Consider the following 20,361-nt stretch of genomic DNA (forward strand, 5'->3'; position numbering starts at 1 on the left):
AGAAAACTGCAGATTTGCCCCCGCCTCTTCTCCACCCTCACCACAACTCTCTGCTCCAGTGTTCTCATGCAGAACATGTCAGGACTTGCTAAGCGAGATGACTCTACTCTGCAAGTGCCATTTCCATTGAACTTGGAGCCTTCTGTATCTGCAGTTGCATCTCATTTCAGTATTTGATTTCACCTCAGCTGTTAATGCAGATGATTGAAACTGATGGTGCACAACATGGCAGATGAAAACATCTTGGGGAGAAGGGTCAGAGCTATACTGTGAAATTTCCACTCGTCTATAATATGTGCCTCAGGAGTTTGGCAGGGAAAATACCTCAGCCAGACCAACATACTCTCAGAGAACTTTCCAGAACACGTTTTTAAATGAAAGGAAGGTGGTGTGTTTTCTTGCATGAAGAATTACCAAAATATTTTAATACTGCCTGCTCTGCAGTAATAAACTTGGAGATGATGAATTAAAGTAACATGGAACACTGACTCAAAAGTTACAGTCAAGTGCTCCTTCCAAGTAATTAAATACAGGGGCATCCAGTACTCGCATTCTTTGGATTCTGTGTTTCCTAGGATTCTTTCTGCACACACATACATGCCTATACATATGTGTGTGCATAAATTGAGCATTGCCCCACAAAAAAAGCTTACTACCAATGAAGACATGAGTTCATAAAGCCCTTGTATGATCCAGCTGCTGCAGAAGGTGATTACTGCAGACTCATTTTTTAACAACTGCTGATTCTTTTATCAGACTAGACTGAGCCCTGCCATTACAGCCCAGGTGCTCCCCTGTTATTCACACACTATATATAACCAGACCCAGGTCACCATGTGCCCTGCCAGAAACGTGCTGACTGGCTAAGGGGGCATTGCAATTCAGGTAATTAATCCTATTCTAATGTAGGTTAAGCAGGTGTGAAGCTGAACTTATCCAGGGAGAAAGTAGAGGCATTCTTAGAATTACAGGATTTAACTGGTCTCAGCTGACTTTAGGAAACTAGACCATCCTGTGTCTCTGACCCAGTCATACAGGTGGAGACCTGTCTGCTCTAAATCCAACCTAAGCAACTGGCTCTTTCCCCCCTCCCTCCTCCCATCCTGGATTTACAGTATCAACACGTATGACTGAGAAGGTGCTCTTTTCTTCCCCACCCAGAACAAAGTAAATATATTTTTGTTGGAGGCTTAGTTAGATGAGCAAGTCAAATGTTTAGTTTAAAATGGCCTAAATAGTTACCATAAGAGGGCTATGTTGCTCTAATTTTACTTCTGCATTCCCAGTGTCTGCCACAATCCTTTCAGAGAGCAATTTAAATGACATATAACACTGATCATCTTATCTCCAACAAAGCTTTCAGGAATTTTAAAACTGAAAAAACCCCTTTTCGTTTGGATGTTCTTTAAACTGCGAATCTGGTTAAAAAAAGCTTTATTTTTCTAGAGGAGAGGAGTCCTGTAAATACAAAAGTGATACTTAGTGAACATGAATGACAGGCTCAGTTCTGCTGCATCTGCCTCTTCTGCGAATTCCTCAGCTAAGGAATAACGTCAAGATTTGTTCCAACTTTCTTCCTCTGTTTCTGAGCAAGGCATCTTCCTGCCTTGCAGCCATGCATTACTCATAAGAAGCTGGCCATCCTTAAGGTATGAACTGTACAGTTTGGGGAAGTTTGGGAAAGGACACCCCCACAAAGCCTATTTCAGAAGTTTCAATTCTTTCATACAAGAGTGCTCTTAACTGGTGGTCTTTTAATAAGGTTGAGCTATATTATGGGGGAGTGATGTTGGAATGATGGAATAGTCACATGCCTGAAAATCTCATGTGCCCAGCTATGTCAGGTATGGCACTCCAGATGCTGTCCCACTTGCAAAAGGCCATTATTACTGCAGCCTCACATCCAGCTTGCTTCCAAAAAAAAAAAAAAAAAAGAGAATGGAGATTACAGTAAAATTAAAAAGGTTAAGATACATTTAGACTTCTTACCCTCTGGTAATAAGATTAATTCCTTGTTGGCTTAGAAGAAGGAAAACTGCTACTGAGTCATCTGCAATTTACACAGACCTAATCTAGTAAACCCGTTTGTCACACAAGAAGTGGGTACAAAGGTGAGTATTGTTGTCCCCTGAGTGGAAATACTTGCTTAGACCTCGATTCTGCACAGTGCTGCAGAGTCCTGAGGTGGTGAGTACACACAGGGGGACAAAGGAAACTCTCAGCTCCCACTGACAGACTGACTACTGATGGGGATTTATCCCTCCAGGGCCAGATCCTTAAACAACAGAGGCTGGCAGAGCACATTTGACTTGTACACCCATGACAACTGATCCTACCAAAGGCTCCTGGTCTGTCTCTATAGATTAACTAAACAAACTATCATACGTAATTTAAAAAAAATTTTTGTTGTAGTATCTGACCATGGAACAAGCCCAAACAATTTCCTGCAGTTTTAGTTCGCATATTTGTACACTCCCCTCAAAAACATCTAGATCTGCTAATGGAACAGAATAATAATTTTTCTCATTCTTTTCACCTCTTCTTTATTCCATTTAGCAGTGCATTTGAAAACTTGCAAATATGCAAGGGGGCATTTGCAGCCTCCTGGTACTTCAGTGATACAACATCAGTGAGCAAGGAAGCAGGATCTCTAACTCAGTCTGCAAGTCACCCGGGGTAATACAACACTTGATTTTGCTGGAAGAATAATAGCAAATGGCTGCTACATCTTTTCATGCTTTTGCATTTAAGACTCAGAAACTAGCCGGTTTTTGTTTATAGAAAGAAAATGAAAAGCACTGGCATTCATTACTGTTGATTTGCTCTCTTTTTATTAATCATTTCTTATTTTTAAAGGGCCACAGGAGTGAACAACATAATGCAATGGTAGGAAGATATTTACCAATTTAGCACCTCATTATAAAACTACTCAGAAACCTCTTTGTCTCTCGTTTAACATAATAATTATTAGTGGCAACAAAAGTGGATCCTACACTTGCACCATGATTAGCAAGTGATGAATTTGGGTTGAATATATTGCATTTTTCTAAGTAAACCTTATTATATCCCAAATCCTCAGTCTAAAAAACATCTAATTTTAAGAAAATAATTTATACTCCTGCTTAAATGCATGTTTCCAAATTAACCAGTGATATTCTATAGAAAACGGCCTCTTTTATGCTTGAAGTCTCCAGCTGCCACACAATTTATATCTCTTTCCTCCCCTCTTTGTTTTTCAGCCATTTTCCCTGAATGTCAAAGTCAATTTAGTGCATTTCACTTTGCTGAATAAATCAGAGGCGAAATCCTTGCTAAAAGTGAAAATTTGATTTGCTAAAAGGAGCTTAGGGCAACTATTAATCAATATATCCAGAGTGTCAAAGCTAAGGCCATGATAGACATGCATTCATTTGGAGATTGGTTGAGGCAGATAAAGGGGGACACTGGGAAAAAAAAAAAGTGCAACAGCCAGACAGTGTAGTGTGAATGTTGGGGGCATGGGTGGAGGGAGAGGACTGACTCAAAAAAAAAAAAAAAAAAAAAAAAAAAAAAAAAAAAAAAAAAAAAAAAAAAAAGCGACCAAACAAAAAAAAGGCAGACAGTCACTCCGTCACTCAGAATGAAAAAGCAAGTACTTGTACATGAATAAAAGGTGAACTTAAGAGAGACTTAGAGTCACTGTTTAATTTTGATCTTGAGAGAAGAGGATATTTTTAAATAAGGGACTTTTTGTCCTAAAAACTCCCGCTATGTTAAAAGATAAAAATTGAGCTGAGTTCTTTTGTTACCTGCTAATTCCATTTTTTTACTTTGTTATGATTTTGGTGATGATTACTCTTAAACTAGCTTTTTCAACAAATAGGTAGAGATTTTGAAGTTATAACTGGCAAGAGTTTCAGCTGCTTTTTTGAGTTTTACTGCACATTTATTTTATATTCACATATAATTTGCAGGTGGTGAGATGTTTATATGTTTGGGATTATTTTTTTTCCCCTTGGTTAATTTAATGCAAGTAAAAAAATGCCAGAAGTGACTAACCTGGAAACCAAAGTGCTTTTATTACCCCAGGACATCTATGTCTAGCATTATTAGAAACCTTCTCACTTCTCCAGTGCTGTCTCTCTCAGTTCTGAACTGGAACTTGCAGACACACTAGGAGTGTATGCATCTCTAGTTGTACACAAAGCCACTACTCTTTTGTACTGAAATCAGCTGAAATTTTTAAAAGCCCAAACAGATCCTTTGGTTACTACCTTTTGCCACAGTACAGACCCTTGCTTTGTTTTGAAAATGCTAGGAGACTTGTGGACGTGTTTATTCCATGCATTATCCTACCTCTTCCTCCCTGCCTTGCAAAATCACTTAAGCCCTCTCTGTGATACTACCTTCACAATATAAAAAAAATGAAAATTGCCACCGTTCCTAGCACTTCAAATGACAGGACAGATGAACTGCTGGCATTTTAGGCACACTGCTGTTCCATTCTGCTTAAGAGAAACCCGAATCAACATGGTGATCTAAACCCCGGCAGTGTCGGGTGGTCCATCCATGCTAATGCTCAAAAATAAAACCGGCTGCCAATTGCTGATTTCCCATATTGTACAATTCAGTGACAGAGGTCAAGGAAGTCATTAGTTTTTGAGAAACCTCTTGGCTGAAATCTCTACCCTCAAGGCCCAGGGAATGGTCTGCCTTAGATCACGTCACACAAGCTGTGAGTTCAAGAACGTTTCCCTCATAGGAAGAGCAGGTCTGGTTTCTGTACTTAAAGCATGTTTGTAGAAGGAGTTAAAGAAGGGCAGATACCAGGCTTTTGATAAAGTGTCCCAGTTAGCACACTGAGAAAGGGCAGGATGTCCTGATTCCCCAGGAGGCTCAAGTTATTATTACTGCCAACCTCTTAGCACCTCACAACTCATACTCCATTCCATGTCACATGAGCAGAGAACACCACATTTACATGTCCAGCTGTCTGTGGAGGGACAGGCAGCATGTGATGGGGTGCTCTCAGAAGCTGCAGGACTGCATCTGAAATGGCCCTAAATCCAGCTAGCAGCACAAGAGACTAGAGAAGGCTGAGCACAAAGAACAAACTTTACACCAGCAGGCAGCATGGTACAGACATACATACAGGAAGACACCTGTCCCCCTTGCAGAGCTGAGATTCTCTACGGGCTGCCCCAGTAACAATCCACAGAAGTCATTGTGGTAAACTTTTTTCTGCACTTTTACATACATGAGGTGGTACTTCTGAAACACATGGTGAGAAAAGGGCATTTTAGAAATGACAACTCTGCAGCAAATCACATTCTTGTTCAAGTATTAGAATGTCAAACTACACCCCTGAGAGCTGCTTTGGAAAGGAAAGCTTAAATATTGTCCTCCACAAAGAGTATGCTGGAACAACAGTGTTTCACAAAACATTAACAGCAAAATAGTCAGAACATCCTTGTATTTGTTACTTTAAAATAATGCCCTTTTTCCCCACTTTTTTTAAAAATATTAGCACCAGTGGCAGTATCAATTTCTAATATTCCCTTCCCTGAACACTGTTCTGCTAAAAAAACAGTTGAAGACAAGCAGGCTTATTTTACTAAATAATATAACTAGTTATTTTTGATGTATTAGTCTGATTTACTGTTTCCAAACAGTTTTTTCATCTTAAGTGCAAAAAGTTGATTTCTATGGTCTGGTTTATGTTTTTTCATGCATGCAAATTTTGTAGAGAACGTTTTGTCTTTAGCTTCCTGTTATGCACATTTTTAAGAGCTTAATGTTTGCTGCCTCCACTTAATATGAAAGAATGTTGCACATTTTGGTGAATGTCAATGAGAGAGTTACAAAAATCGTGCCGAAACAACTCTGTTACTGTGAGTAGGTATCAGCAGAAAGCCACCCTCTACAGAGAAAGTTCAATTAATATAATGCAACCAATGAAATGCAAACACCCCAAAATACAATGTGATGGGGAGGAAACTCAACTACCAGAAAATACTGAATTAAGAAAGGCTTCCTTATGTAAAAGATAAATAAAGTAAAATAAAGTAAAATAAAGTAAAATAAAGTGAAATGAAATAAAATAAAATAAAATAAAATAAAATAAGTCTTGCAGAGGCTTCCTAATATATTTACAATTTATTTAGGTCAGTTAGTAGTTTTGTCTCACCAGGCAGGAGACCAAGCAGCATCAGGCTCTTCCCTAAGCACCTTCAGTATTTTACTAACAAAGTTACAGTACATCAGAATATTTTAATCTGACACAAAGAACAACAATAGATCTGACTGCTGGCCTGATAATCTTCTTATCACACCCTGTGAAACCTAGCTCTAATATTTGACTGAGCCTCCATTACTCGGCAACACATTCTAAAAAGGCCAACAATGGAGAGAGAATGAAGTGGAGTGTGGAAGTACCTCCATATCTACATAAAAGAGATTAGAGGCGACAGCGTTCCATTTTACAGCTCAATCATATTGTGTTAGCATGCGCTTATCCGAGCGCGGATGAAATTGAAAGAGAAATAAAAAAGAGTCAGGCAGATAGGAACCATAAAAGCGAGGCATGAGCAATTTCCAAGGATATAAAAGGATGCTAATGGCGGGGCCCTGTCATTCTTAAAAAGGGCTATTAGGGCACCATCATCTGTTCTTGTGCCCTTACGCCTCTCTAACTAAAGTCAAGCATTTCCTAATGCCATTGTGATTTTTTTCTTCTTCAGATAAGACATGGTCATGTTTCATAACAACACACTCTCCATTTATTTGATTTATAAATGCAAGGAGACTAATTCTATTTACTGATAAAGCCTTTCCATATATATTTTTCTTTCAATATTTCCTTTTGTAGATGGTATAGACTTTTTGTTCAATAAAAGCAACTATTGAAATATTTCCAATACCACAAAAATACTAATGATTTTATGAAAGGACTTGAACTTTGTGCAATTTGAAAACATTTTTTAGTCTATGACTGAAATGGGAAACGGTTGGCCAGGGCAGAATGAATATTGCATTGTTACCTTTTCGTAGATAATCCTATTAAAAGACTTTTTTTCAGAAGAGCAAAAACATTGCTTCGGCTTCCTCCACAAAGACAAATTTTACTTTGCAATGCTTTAGAGCTGAGATCTTTATTAGTTATTAAGCACCTGATATATAAGGGCCTTTAATTACACTGAACCTTAAGAAATCACTATAGTAAAGAAAGATTTGCTGATTGCTGCTTTGCTGTGCTAGGCACAAATTCACTACTGGTATAATTAATCGACTCTACGAGATTTACACCAAGGGTTTATTTAGTCCACCAAGCTGCAGTGAACTTTTATGCAATTTGCACCCCTTTCCTAATTCATCCTTTTGCCCATCCTGTCATGCTTCTGCCTACAGTAACATTTGTTAGCTTAGCAAACAGGCAGCACCAATCCAGGCTCTTCCAGAGGTTGTTTTGTGCCAGACATTAGCTGAGCGTAGGCAGTCCGAGCGGAGCCATACTCCAACGCTCAAAACCAAGCCAACATAATTGCCCTTTAGCATGTCCAGCCCTTTTGCATTTTGATTTTTGTGATCAAATGCCAGACAACAAGCACAGATTTTATCACTGTCCTCTGTTACCTGAAGGCTTATAAAAAGATTGCCTTTATTTCCTGGGGTTTTTTTAAATTCTCATTTGTAAATTAAATCAGGTAAGTACAATTCCCTAGGGTGGCTTTACCGCTGTAGGTATGGTTTGAGTTTACTTTGTACTAAAATGCTGTCTTGTGGCAGGTAAGTTCCTCAAGTGGTTTAGATCGCAGACTTTAAATTTTCAAGGCCAGCTTACAGCATCCAATACCTTCTCCACACTAACCAAAGCCATAATTTTAAAGGCTGCTTAGTCTCATCCCTCTGCTCTTCCCATCCCTCCAGCCAAATCCAAGCTATACAGCATATTCACAAATCAGACTGACAAAAGTTCTCCTGCAACTGCTACGGAGCATGACTGACTTCTTTGAGAGCTACTCTATTTTGGTTAAGGTGATCTAGGTATCTTCCAAAGATGAAACTCAAACTCACCTACTTAACTCATTTTGACTTAATTTGGGGTGCTTTATTAGCAACCAGTGTAAGACAAAGTAGCTACTATAATACAGAGTGATGTTTAAATTAGTTTACAATTTGCTTGGGCTCATCTAGAACTGCTCTGAACAAAGCCATTCAGAAATGTCAGCTGTGTTCCTAACCACTGTAACAAATTGTTGCCTGAACGCTGCACACCTAATGACTTCAAATTAGCTGCACTGCGATATTGCCTGACAGTTCGTTACGACTGTTAGCAACATAGCCGGCGTATCATGACCAATAAATTGGTTTCAGTGTGGGCTGGGAAAGGGACTTCCATCAATTTGATTAAAGAAATTACTGTAGCATTCAAAGCATAAAGACAAACTAGTTTAAGGAGACAGAAATAAGTTAACTGTACCAGAAAAACATTGCTTGTGATACAAGAGCTTGTTTATACACCGTTTGTGGCACAGAGAATGACTAAATTCCAACTGACTATTTTAGTGTCTGTAGGCTGTTGTCTTTCCTCTGAAGTGACCAAAAAAACACTTCATAAAGGTACAAATTATTCTTCACTTTGCTTTTTATACATATATTGTGTTTATATTTATCTAAGATGACCCAGAAGAACTGGTTAGCACAACAGAAAAAAAAGAAACAAACAGCAGAAATATTTCTTTGCAATTTCTTTTGAAATTAGAAAGAAAATACATTTAACTCTGATAAACAAACAGCTGACTGGATTATTTATTCTACTATTAAGGAGTTCCAAAATCACATCTAAAATGAGAATGACGTATTACTCTGAGGAATTAAAGGTTATCCACTCTCATGCTTAATAAGGCTCCACTATCAAAATTAGAAAACTAATGAGCTGATGAAAACACACCAACATGCTCACTCATCTGCTGGACTAGAAAAATACCTTAAGAAACAAGAGAAAAAGCTGACCTTTTTTTGTGTGACTTTACCATTTGTGAAAGGTGACAGACTGAGAACCCTGGAGACTTCTGTAAGTTCGTCTGCTATCTCACAGAGCAAGAACAAACACCTCAGCACTGGGGAGGGGGAAAAATACACCTGAAATGTTATCTGAAGGAATTGCTAATCTTCTGAGAAACTGCTTTTGATGACCCCCATTTTTCTTGCTAATAAGGGTGCCAGTCAGCTTTTATAATATCAGTGCATTTATGTGACACAGACTGCAATCCATTCCATGCAGACCAAGGAAATACTAAGTTGTAAGAGGAGACTTTTTGGGACAATTCAGTTCTTTCTACTGAATTGCTGGTACAATTCAGTTCTCACACTAGATCGATCAATGAAGAGAACAATTCCTCTGTGCCTTGCCAAAATATAACTGAATTTTTTCGCCTCCTGTGGTCAGTAGTGCTGCATTTATGTAACAGAGGAGCAAGACTTACATTCAAATACTGCTGAATCAGATGACTACAGAGGAGAGGACTTATATGACCCTTTATACCAGGCTAATGCTCTGGATAGCAAGGGAAGTTTACCTTAATAAAAGCAATACATGAAAAAAAAAAAAATTGTCTAAGCAGCATCTAAAACTCATTAACATGGTAACACTTGCAGCAACAGCACCACTACCTCCAAGGTAAGATACATGTTCATCTAAACTATGTTCTGTGGGAATATTCTGAAGCCTTAGGAAAACTTTATGCATCGTAGGGAGAGAAAAAAATATTATTTTTTACCAGCACAGAATAACCCATGCAATGATTTCTGTATGTTGTCTATTTGTAATAAATACTGTATATACCTGGAATATGCTTAGCCCATCCAATGATCACCACCAGTTCTCTGTCTGCCAGGTCACAAAGAGTGGTAAGTGCTTTGATGTCACTGTCTGGAACAGTGGGGTCAGGCATAGCATAGATCTTCTCTGGTTCAGCCACCAGCAAATGGGAGACAATCTTGTTATCTGTAAAAATGGTCCAGAACATTACAAGATCACCAGCAGCATCATTCTACATTGCAAACAGATGGCTCAGATTTCAAAGTGCACAAGAACTTGTCTTAAGACACTGAACCTAATTACACCATATTGTAACTTCATGGCCTTCTACAAGTGGTTACAGCACAAACAGATATGATCCATTAACAGTGTTTATCAAGCCAGACATGTATGTTCTTAACATAATAAATTTAATGGAACATAAAAATACATGACCCCCTTTTATTACCAGAGTACAAACTTTATAGGAAAAGATTAATGCATTATAATGTATTTGGGACTGTGCAAATAGGTAGGTTTTGCCTTTATCTAATTACCTGCAACCCACCCCACCCCTTAAAGGCAGGGGTATTTTTGAGTGAGTAAATACCACATGCACTTAGTCAATCACTGAAATCTGTAACTTCTGTCAGTGACCCCAGCTACCATTCTTTATGTACAAAACCACACTCATGATCTCCTCATTTCTAAACAGGAAAAAAACAAAATCAAAGAGAATAAAGAGTGTAAAACTAAGCAAAGTATGAAAGTATGCAAACTCTACCTCTGAAAACTGGTTTTGTGCAAAGAATGATACTTTATCATAGTCACACACTGCTTATTTTTATCTACATAGCATTTTCATTCATGGGTTAAATATTTACTTTTTCATTCAGATGACTTGTGAAATCTATTTGGAATAATCAATTAAGTTATATGGAAAAGTGCTGAGAGGAAATAAGAATAAAAGAACTTGCAAGACTTACAATACGGTGTTGCTATTCTGTAAGTAGGATAAACATAAAATGTGCACTATATCCATGTGAAGGCACAATGGAAATATTTTATCTCTATACAGGCGCCTGATTTATTACTCTGAGAAAGCAGAACTGAAAAATGGGAAAAGGACTAATTCATTAAGCCTCCTAATACAGGGTACATTACTATACTTCCCAATATATTTACATTTTACTTTCCCTGATAGGTACATCTTTTGACCTCAAATGCACCATCAGAATTTAAAGCCCAAATGGCACCCTTTGTGATTTTACATTAATCTGTTCCCTTCAGTCAGATCAAAAGTTATTATAGGGCTTGATATAAATGGGATTCCACCATGAGAAGACACCAAGTATTTTCTGAGTGCAGAGAATGCTGCCAGAATTAGTATAATTTTCCCCATCCGCATGTAAGTCACAGGACGGACTGCACTGTCTTCCTGCAATGGAAGCTGACTGGGATGTGTTTGCCCAGCAGTGTCAGAGAGGATCCCTACTAGTCCATGACGTATTTCCATAAAATACTCAATTCAGATTTCTGATACTTTATTGCTCTTTAGTGACAGAGACTTCTTGATTCTGATCTACTGTCTCTACAATTTTTGCCTTATTCCTAATATGTGTGTCAGAAGCTGTGATATATGTTAGTCCTTCATATAGTAAGTGCAAGAGCCAACTGGAAACCATCGTATCAAGCATGTTTTATTACAAGGGGACATATTCATGGCTTTATATGAACCATAGGAACTACGCCAACTGATGCAATTCTTGATCTCAGTAGCCTACTGATTATCAAACTGATTAATGAGGAATTCTATTCTTATTTTAAAATGACAGATGGTAGTTTTAACTTATACTGGCAAACAGCCTTTGCACCTTTTTTTATTTTTTAAACAGTCTCTTCATAACCTGTTCAATTTCGCACAGAAAACATGTAAGTAAGAAAAGATAACATTATTTCTTCCCAAATTCCAATATTTTTAACTGGTTAGGAAAATAGGATAAATTAATTAACAGTTTGTCAACATCCAAGCATACGCAGCTGAGGACTTCTACTTTTTGGGTTTTTAATCCATGAGAAATGAATGAAGAAGCACCCTCATCCCCAAGTTCTGGGGTTTTTCCCCTGCAGCATAAGAAATGGCCAAAGAACCACTTTCATTCTTGTATGAGGTTCCTCACCAATGGCATTCTGTAGATGATTTAGGAATATTGTGTATTTTGACTAGGATTTGCAAAATCTCAAATCCTTTTTATTTTTGCCATCAATAAGATCTACAGGCAGGCCATTAAATTTCACAGTGAAGCTGGAAAATACAATAGAGATCAGAAGCAGGTGTAGGTAAGATCTTCCCAACATCTGCTCTTCCCTTATAGGGGGAAAAAGCTACATGTATTGGCACATGCATTAGCACAGAACATAGGAAAATTCTGAATGTACTCAGAAAACTCCATCACTCAGGAAATTGAATAGCCATGAGCACTGTTTCTAGGTAAATCTTATTTAATGTTTCCTTAATTAGAATCAATAGAACCCAATTTTCATTCCTGTGCCTTTGTTACGCACAAACTATCAGTCAGGGTCCAGAAAATCTCCCAGGCTACTTCCACACAAAACGGATTCAACTGTTTGAAGTCTGGACACTTATTTGTCAGGATTTGAAAACTAAGCTTTAAAGTGTTTGTTACAAAATCGTTTGTACTTGGACCAGCTAAGGAAAACGGAGGGAGGCACTCAGATAATGAGTAATGATTTATGAGGAGGTTAGTTTATCTCAAGACAACTGGAGCTAACAGAAATCGGTGTAGTTATCGCCTTATAGGTAATGTAATGCACCACGTTGCAATAATCTTGGGTTTACACAGAGATTCTTGCATTTCAGTACAACTGCATTAACCTCTGTTCATATCTTAAGGGCTTGGAGCTTTTGGGTTGGATTTTTTTTTTTTTTTTGTCTGTTTGGTCTTGGCTTTTTGTGGTATGTTAGGCTATCAACATTTCTACTCAATGACAATATCAAGTAAATGAAAAACTGACAATCTGTGCACCCAGGAAAACTAAACCTCTAATGAAATTAAGCATTAGAGTTTATTAAATTTTATTGTATTATCAGAAAGTTTTTATTATAATGTGCAAAATCTGCTTAGTGCAGCCCTAGATTGTATTTACAGAACAGTGGGACAGCTTATAGAGGCTGAGTAGAAGATGCCAGATTGGACAATTGAAGGAATATAATCAGCATAATGTTTTTTGGAAAGGCAAAAGGAAACTATGCCATATGTTCACTTAAGCCTTAATTTTATGTAAAACTGGCTGTTTTTTCTTTGACACAGCTAAAATGCCCTTTCACTTACAGTTCAAAGACTGTTTATTTGCTCTCCAGATCCCCATATGCTCAAACGTATTGTACACAGCACTGTCCCCTACTGGGGAACACCATCGGAAACAGATTCCATTTTCCACACAGCCAGGTATTTTCAAGGGGCTAAGACTGCCATGTGTGTTGTCAGAGGCTTAGGGGCAGAGGCAAATGGAAGACAAGAAGGAATTTGCCCTCTTTATTTCACTGGCTTATTTATCCATGTTAGGAGCAAATTAACCTCCTCAGCAGGAGCAAGTGGATGTGCGTATTCCCATTTGAAATCGGAAGAGTTTACCACACTTGATACAGCCTGCGTGTCTTTGCAGGGTAATATACCAGCCTCTTGCACTACAGCTATAATGCTATTAAATTTACTTCATGGAATTAGTACAGTCACTGCTTGAGTTTATATAAGCTGCAAAGCAAAACCCCTAACTATTTTTAGTTAATCGCAAAGAGGATGGAACTTGTATTTTAGCAGTGAGATGATCATCTCTTTCTCTCTTAATTTCAGCCTGGCTAGATACAATCAAGGACATTATTAAAACATAACTAAACAAAGCAAAAAAAAATCCATGAGGGTACTAGAGCCCAAACTACCAATTTCAGCTTTGTTATTAGTGTGGCATATTGCTGTTTTAATCTAATGCTAGGTAGTGTATTAATCTATAGGTATAAATTAATGAGGCTCTTAATGTATTTTCATTGGGAGGTTGAGCAGTCAAACTCATTTAGTTAGTGAAAACTACAAAAATCACTTTCTTGTGAAATCTGAAAGTAGAAGCTTCAATGAGCTAATGATCACAGTATGAACCATTTTATGTACCACTGAAAATAAAGATAACCTGTAAATGTAAAATTTGCACTGCATAAACCATGCTTTTATACACTTCCACCTGTAAAAACACTCTCTGTTCAACTCCACTTGAGAAAGATGAGCATATTTAAAATAAAACCTGTTAACAGCTAAATTGATATAGTCTTCATGGTATTATTTTCTGACCAAACCCCTGTTCCACTCAGAATGAGCGTGACAAACAGGGCTAGGAGTCAATAGCTTGCACTCAGAGAGAAATGCTGCGTATGTAGTGTACTCACATGGCTTTTTTGCTGGCTGAACTAGCTGAGGGTTCAGGTATGGGCTGTTCTCTGCATCTATTCTGCGCTTGTACTTCTGGCGACCTCCACGTACTCGGTCTAGGCGCACACCTACATTTGGAAACACAAGCAAACATATAATTAAATACATTATGAGCATGCCTTTCAGGTAACCATCTCCTATTTCCTGCCTTCCAATATTTATATTAAAAGCATGTTTATTTCAAAAGATTAATTTTGGAAAGCATGGGAAGTCAGCATTACAAGTATTTGCAAGCAGTTTAGAGTTTCACACATGCAAGACTAAGTATACAGCATAATTTCCTGTTCATTTGAAACCATTCATTCATTGTTACATATTATTAAAAACAGCTAACAAGTTTAGTTTCCATTTCAAAGAGCCTAATCTTAAGTCATCTTTGCCAGAAGCAGAATTTCAACGCTGTAATAAACACCATGGATGTAGAAGCATAACATTACGAGCAGAGAAGTACAGAGAATTAGAACTTTAGAAACAATGAGTGCTGTATACAGCTTAGATAGTCAAAACCAAATTAAGATGGACTAACATGGCCAGAGGATACAAAGTAAGTATCCCCAGTAAAATAAGACTGTATATGTGGCTTAAAGACTGAAATTGTTCATGAGGATTTGAAAGAAATTGTACAGCTGTGCATTTAGATGTCATCAGTGATGAATTAACATTTGTGTTCTACCACCATACTGTTCATTCCTTCAGTACAGCATTCTGCTGCCCGGTTTGTATGGATACCTGGGAATTTACCTTCCTGAAACGAGCTATAGCTGCTCTCACTGACAAAATGAAACAAGGAGAAAGGCTGCAAAGACAGTAGGTCTTACAAAACAAGGAATTTTTTTTTTTTTCTTTCTGAGTCACCCAGGCAGATTTCCAAACAACCAGGATGAATGTGACTAAAACCAAGTAGTAACATAACACGGAAGCTGAAGAACTTGGCACATATGCAGAGCAACAGGACGAGTAAAACCAAGTGCAAAATTTGTCCCTGATGACATGGATTTAACAACACAAGAATGCAAGGACACATTAAGTATCAATGGCCCCTGTGAGCGATGTAACAAAGTGCAACTCACTTTCTCACTTCTCATTGTCTATTTTAGCTCTCCTCCCTCTATGTATATTTTCTATTGCTATTATTGTGCCCCACTCTTCTACTTTCCAGCCCTCTGATCTCTCCCTTGCACAAAATACCTCCAGAGCTGGCTTCTGGACAGCAGGAGAATCCACCACCAAAGAAGTTACAGTTCATGTGCACAGCACAGAGTTTACGTGCTGTCTATGGACTTGCACTGGTAGGGCAGTCTAGTTACCAAGAAACATCTGTCAGTCCTCTTTCCTTTTCAAAAACCAAAAAGGATAGACTGGGTTTTGGTAAAGGAAAACTGTTTTGCCAACTAGCCAGAAATCCAAGGCCAACTGTTGATGGGGTGGTTTTGGTTTTTTTTTGCTTGTATTTCCTGGGTTACTAACACAGGAATGGGATGTTTGTTTTAAGGACACAACCAACACCTGCAATTATAATTCAGTGAGTTGTGTACAACAGTGCTCAACAGCTTTTGCTTATCAGGAAAGCAGGCAATGATCACCTATACTTAACAGTGAAATTTCACTTGGTTTAGTGCAGAAGACTCTGTATGTCACTCCATCAAACCCAAGAAGTACATTTCTCACCGTATGCCACCAGTTGTATTTGTGTGGATCACATGATTTAAACAGTAACACAAATGAACCACATAGCCCAAGAGGTCAGTGCATAATTATGAACAGAATCTTATTTATAGTAGTTACCTATGTAACTTGTGACTGATTTGTGGTCCAAGCTGTTTGATAAAGTTTATGCTGATTCAATCAACAGAGCATAGTTATTTCTGTTTGTTTTTAAATTTATACTGGGAAATGCCTGAACTACAGAACCAGTTTAAAAACTGACACCTCAAATCTTTCCAAAACTAAAGATAACTCACTGCTTTTCACACTTGAATCGGGAGTTTGAGCTACACCTGAAGCAAATGACATCCAGGACAATACCTTGCCATAAAAACAAGTAGCAAAAAACCAAGGTTTGATAGTTGAATATTCAGAAATAGGCAGAGGATTAGAACAAGCCACATACAATATTGGTGGGATTATGAAAAAGACTGCCCATCATTTGAAGAAAAATAGACAGAAAATGATTTCTGCATAATTCAGATGCCATCCTTCTTTCTGCTTGGGAACAGATTTCATAGTGATAAAGGATGGATAACATCGGACAGAAGTATGTTTAATCAAAAAGTAATGGAACTGAAGCTTAAATTAATATAAATCTACCAAGATGAACAATTTTTTTTACCTCCTTTGCATTAGATGAGATACACATTCAAGCCATTCACATACTCAATGGGAGGAAATACAGAAAAGTGTCACAATAGCAAAATTTTACTTAGATCTCTGCCTTCACCTAATATGTATCACTATATCTGTAAATAAAGCTTTCTATTTAAAAACCCCAACTTCTAGATAACTGGGGAGCAATTGTATTACACATTTTAAAATTACCTAAGTCTATAACAGAACTAATTCCAATTTTAATGTGAAAACAGTTTTGATAACATAATACCAATAGACTATAAAGTAGAGATTTATAACCCTTCCATTAAAACTGACAGTTTACCATCATTTTGGCTCCTAAGATTTCCTTGCTCCTAGTGCTATAAGAAAGTAGATACTTTGGAAGCAATTTCTGATAATCTAACATACCCTAAGTGGTATTTTATTTCCCAAGGGTCTTTATAGAAGTAAACACAGTGCAAGACACTGCTTAAGAAACTATACCCATCCGACATTCCATAAAAACTTTGGAGTTTGGCATGTAGCAAACTGAAATCCAGAGGTTCAGGAGTATATGCATGCATATTCCCCTGTAACTCCTATAGCTTGTCTGAGAGAATTCATTACATAAAGATCTGTTTATCTGCTCTCAAAAGAGTAGCAACTGATGCCTCCTTTGTTAGAATAACAAAGGGAAGAAATAATTTTGTCCACAAAAATCCTCATTTGGGGCAGGAGGAGCATTACATCAGTCACAGATGTAACTGAATTCCACACAGTCTGTATTCAGACTAATTAAGGAGGATATTGTGATATCTGGAGAAATTAAGCAGACCTCTGCTTCAGCTCTACCGTGCATTGTGGCTTTACAAAACCTTCAGCATCTCAGTTCACTCACCCTATTAGTCCTCAACCATGAAGTGAAAAGAAAGACACCCACCCCACCCGTGAAAAATCATGTAACATTTCCCAATGAACTGCACTGTACGTATTATGATTACAGTTCTTCAGGGTCAAAACATCCATTCCTGTCACTGAACACGGCTCCACTGCAGACAAGGAAGTTAATTCTTCACATGCTGATTTTAAAAGCCTTTCACAGAGAAACAAAACCAAGAACCCTAATGGGAAAACCAGGGATGACCACAGGGTAGAAATATTAAGAACAGGCTTGCCACCAGTCAAGAGACCAGTTACTTTCAACGTTCAAGTGCAACACACTCACATCTCAGGACAAGCACAATTCATGAACTCATTTGTACAGGAGTGATGGGGAGTCAGAGATTTAGACATGACTTACAAATCTCAGAAGAGGAGGCTTGCACTATAGAACTGTAACACATGGAGAGATGGAAACTATGTAAATCAATGCAATAGCTACTTTTTCAAAAGAAAGCAATTACACATAATGATAAAACAAAATAAATTCTCCAGCTGCTCTTGAAGGGAAAAAATGCTTTTATATAGTCACTATATAACCTTCTACAAAAAAAGTTTACCTCCTGGCTCCTTACATAATCTTTGCATGATTTCTATCAAATGCTATGCAACACACAACAAAATCACATTGGGCACTTACTCTACACTAAATGTGTCCATACAGTCTTGCAAAGAAACAACTGAAGACCAGGGCTGATGAGCCTATATGAGCTCCCCACCAGGCACTTTAATCTAAACAAACTTAACATAGGCAAACCTGAACTCATATTCTTTGTATTTTCTCATCTGCTTCTCCCCTGCTAGTAAATGTGTATTATTATTCCTGTTCTGTGGTCCTTTTTTCACACTGCCTTGAAGACGTCATGCAGGACAGGTACCCACTGTGATGATGCTACACAACCAAAAAGATTGCCCATACTATCTCAGCGCAGGTGCTTTTGCTCACGAGTTGAACACTCCACCCCCCATATCTTCATGAAATTACAACAGGATACTCTGATATATCATAGCTTCACAACGGAATTTCAGCTTTAAGCATCTCCTCTCTCTCTTCCCTCAGGTTTTCAGCTCTTCACAGCAATAAAAAGGGTTAATCTCACCTCGGCCTTGCAGCTTTGCAGCTGGAATGTTGAATTTTTCTTATCGCAGTGGAGAGGGGGGAGAGGCGATTCAGGTCCTCAGTATGAAAATACTATTTAACCATGTCATCTCATTTTCCATACTGATGCAACCCATGTTAAAAGTACACTATTTACTCCTTTTATCATCCACCACTATTTACCCCTTTATCATCCATCTCTATGCTTCTTCTCCATCCCCTCCTTAACTTGGCCAGAAGCTTCCAGTGTTCATTTGTTCACTTGACCCATAAACATTCTTGTTCTTTCCACAGAGCTCTATACCCACAAGAAATTCCCAAGCTACATTGGTAGGCATTAGCCCAATCCTTCAAATCAAGGCCTACTTAGGACTGCCTGTAAGAACTTGTTCACTACCATTACTTGGAGGAGCTTTTTATTTTGGAAATGTAATTCACTTAAATACGAATTAATATTTGAATAAATCAAAAATCCCTCTTTATCTTCCAGTACATCAGTAAAGAACAGGTTTGAAATCAGACTCGAATGTGCAATTTTGACCTCCTTCAGGAAATTTCATATTCTGCTCCCTTCCTGTTCCCCCTACGTAACACACTCATGGCAAGCTGGTATGTTCGACATTAACGCCACTCTGGCAAGCTCCACCTCTAACAAAGCATTTGATATGTATGAAAAACATTCCTATCTCATTTTTTGAGATATGTAACTGGCTAACAATCCATTTTCTACAGATGTCTGCACGATTCCCAGCACTGTCAATAGTGAGACAGGTAAGAATGAATACCCACATAACTGCATCTTGCCAAGCTCTAGAGGAACATCAGCAGCAGAGGCAAAAACCCCCAGATTAACAGCAAAACTGGAAAGCACAAAAATAATTTTAATGGCAGGTTCCAAAGTGGTTCTCCTTTGGGACAACATCTTGATAGAGTGTTCCAGTTCACTTGCATATACTGTGATTAATTCTAAGATTGCTGAGCAAGCTTGAGTGAATATTATAAACTCAGTGTTTTGCTTTTATTTACATAAACCGGAAAAACTAGCTCATTCTTCTACCATGAACACAGACACAATGTATTGAGATTTAAGAATGCACAGTCATCTAGATACTCTTTTAGACACTTCAGCAACCTCTATAGTTTGGGATTAGAGTCCAGTGCATTAATCCTACAGTCTGTAAGATTTGCGGTGGAAAAAATACTTTAAACCATGAAAGACCTCTCCCAATACAGTAGAAACATGCAGGAAAGTAACACAGCTGAAGAAATAGGACAATATGACCTATCTTTTTTTCTGGATCTGCATACTTGTTTTATGTGCTGAACTACAAGGATGCCAAAGAGCTTCTGCAATCAGTCTATGAAGCATTTGGATAATACCCTACGCAGGTAAAAATTCAGCTAGAGATGTAAAATACGTGTCTACCAGGCAGGTAATATTTTGAAAACAGAGCCCCAATTCATCAAAGAAGATACAAGCTATGACTCACATTAAAGTTTTCCTGATCTATGACTGAATTAACAATTAGGAAGGGAAGACTTTAGTGTTTTGTCTTCCTATAGCCACCTGCGCAATTAAACACATTATTTAGATTAGTTTAGGAAGTCTAAAAATCATCCTCCTACTTTACATTCAGCTAGGACCAAAAAGCATTTGTTAATATGGGATAAAATTGGCTGTTCTCAAGAGGTGCCTATAAAGCAATTAATTCATGAACTGACCCATATAATTGACT

At 37.9% G+C, this 20,361-nt stretch overlaps 1 protein-coding gene across 9 annotated transcripts in view; it reads right to left on the reverse strand.

Annotated features, from left to right (window-relative positions):
* Positions 1-20,361, reverse strand: part of ESRRG (estrogen related receptor gamma) — a 374,879-nt gene that overhangs the window by 38,091 nt on the left and 316,427 nt on the right. For all 9 annotated transcript variants that reach the window (XM_032103004.1, XM_032103003.1, XM_032103001.1 and 6 more), the window contains 2 exons: positions 14,238-14,348; positions 9,824-9,985 (listed from right to left, as the gene is read on the reverse strand). In XM_032103004.1, the coding sequence (XP_031958895.1) occupies positions 9,824-9,985; positions 14,238-14,348 (273 nt within the window). The remainder of the gene's footprint in view (positions 1-9,823; positions 9,986-14,237; positions 14,349-20,361) is intronic.

Source organism: Corvus moneduloides, chromosome 3 (genome assembly GCF_009650955.1).
Source record: "Corvus moneduloides isolate bCorMon1 chromosome 3, bCorMon1.pri, whole genome shotgun sequence".
Taxonomy (NCBI): domain Eukaryota; kingdom Metazoa; phylum Chordata; class Aves; order Passeriformes; family Corvidae; genus Corvus; species Corvus moneduloides.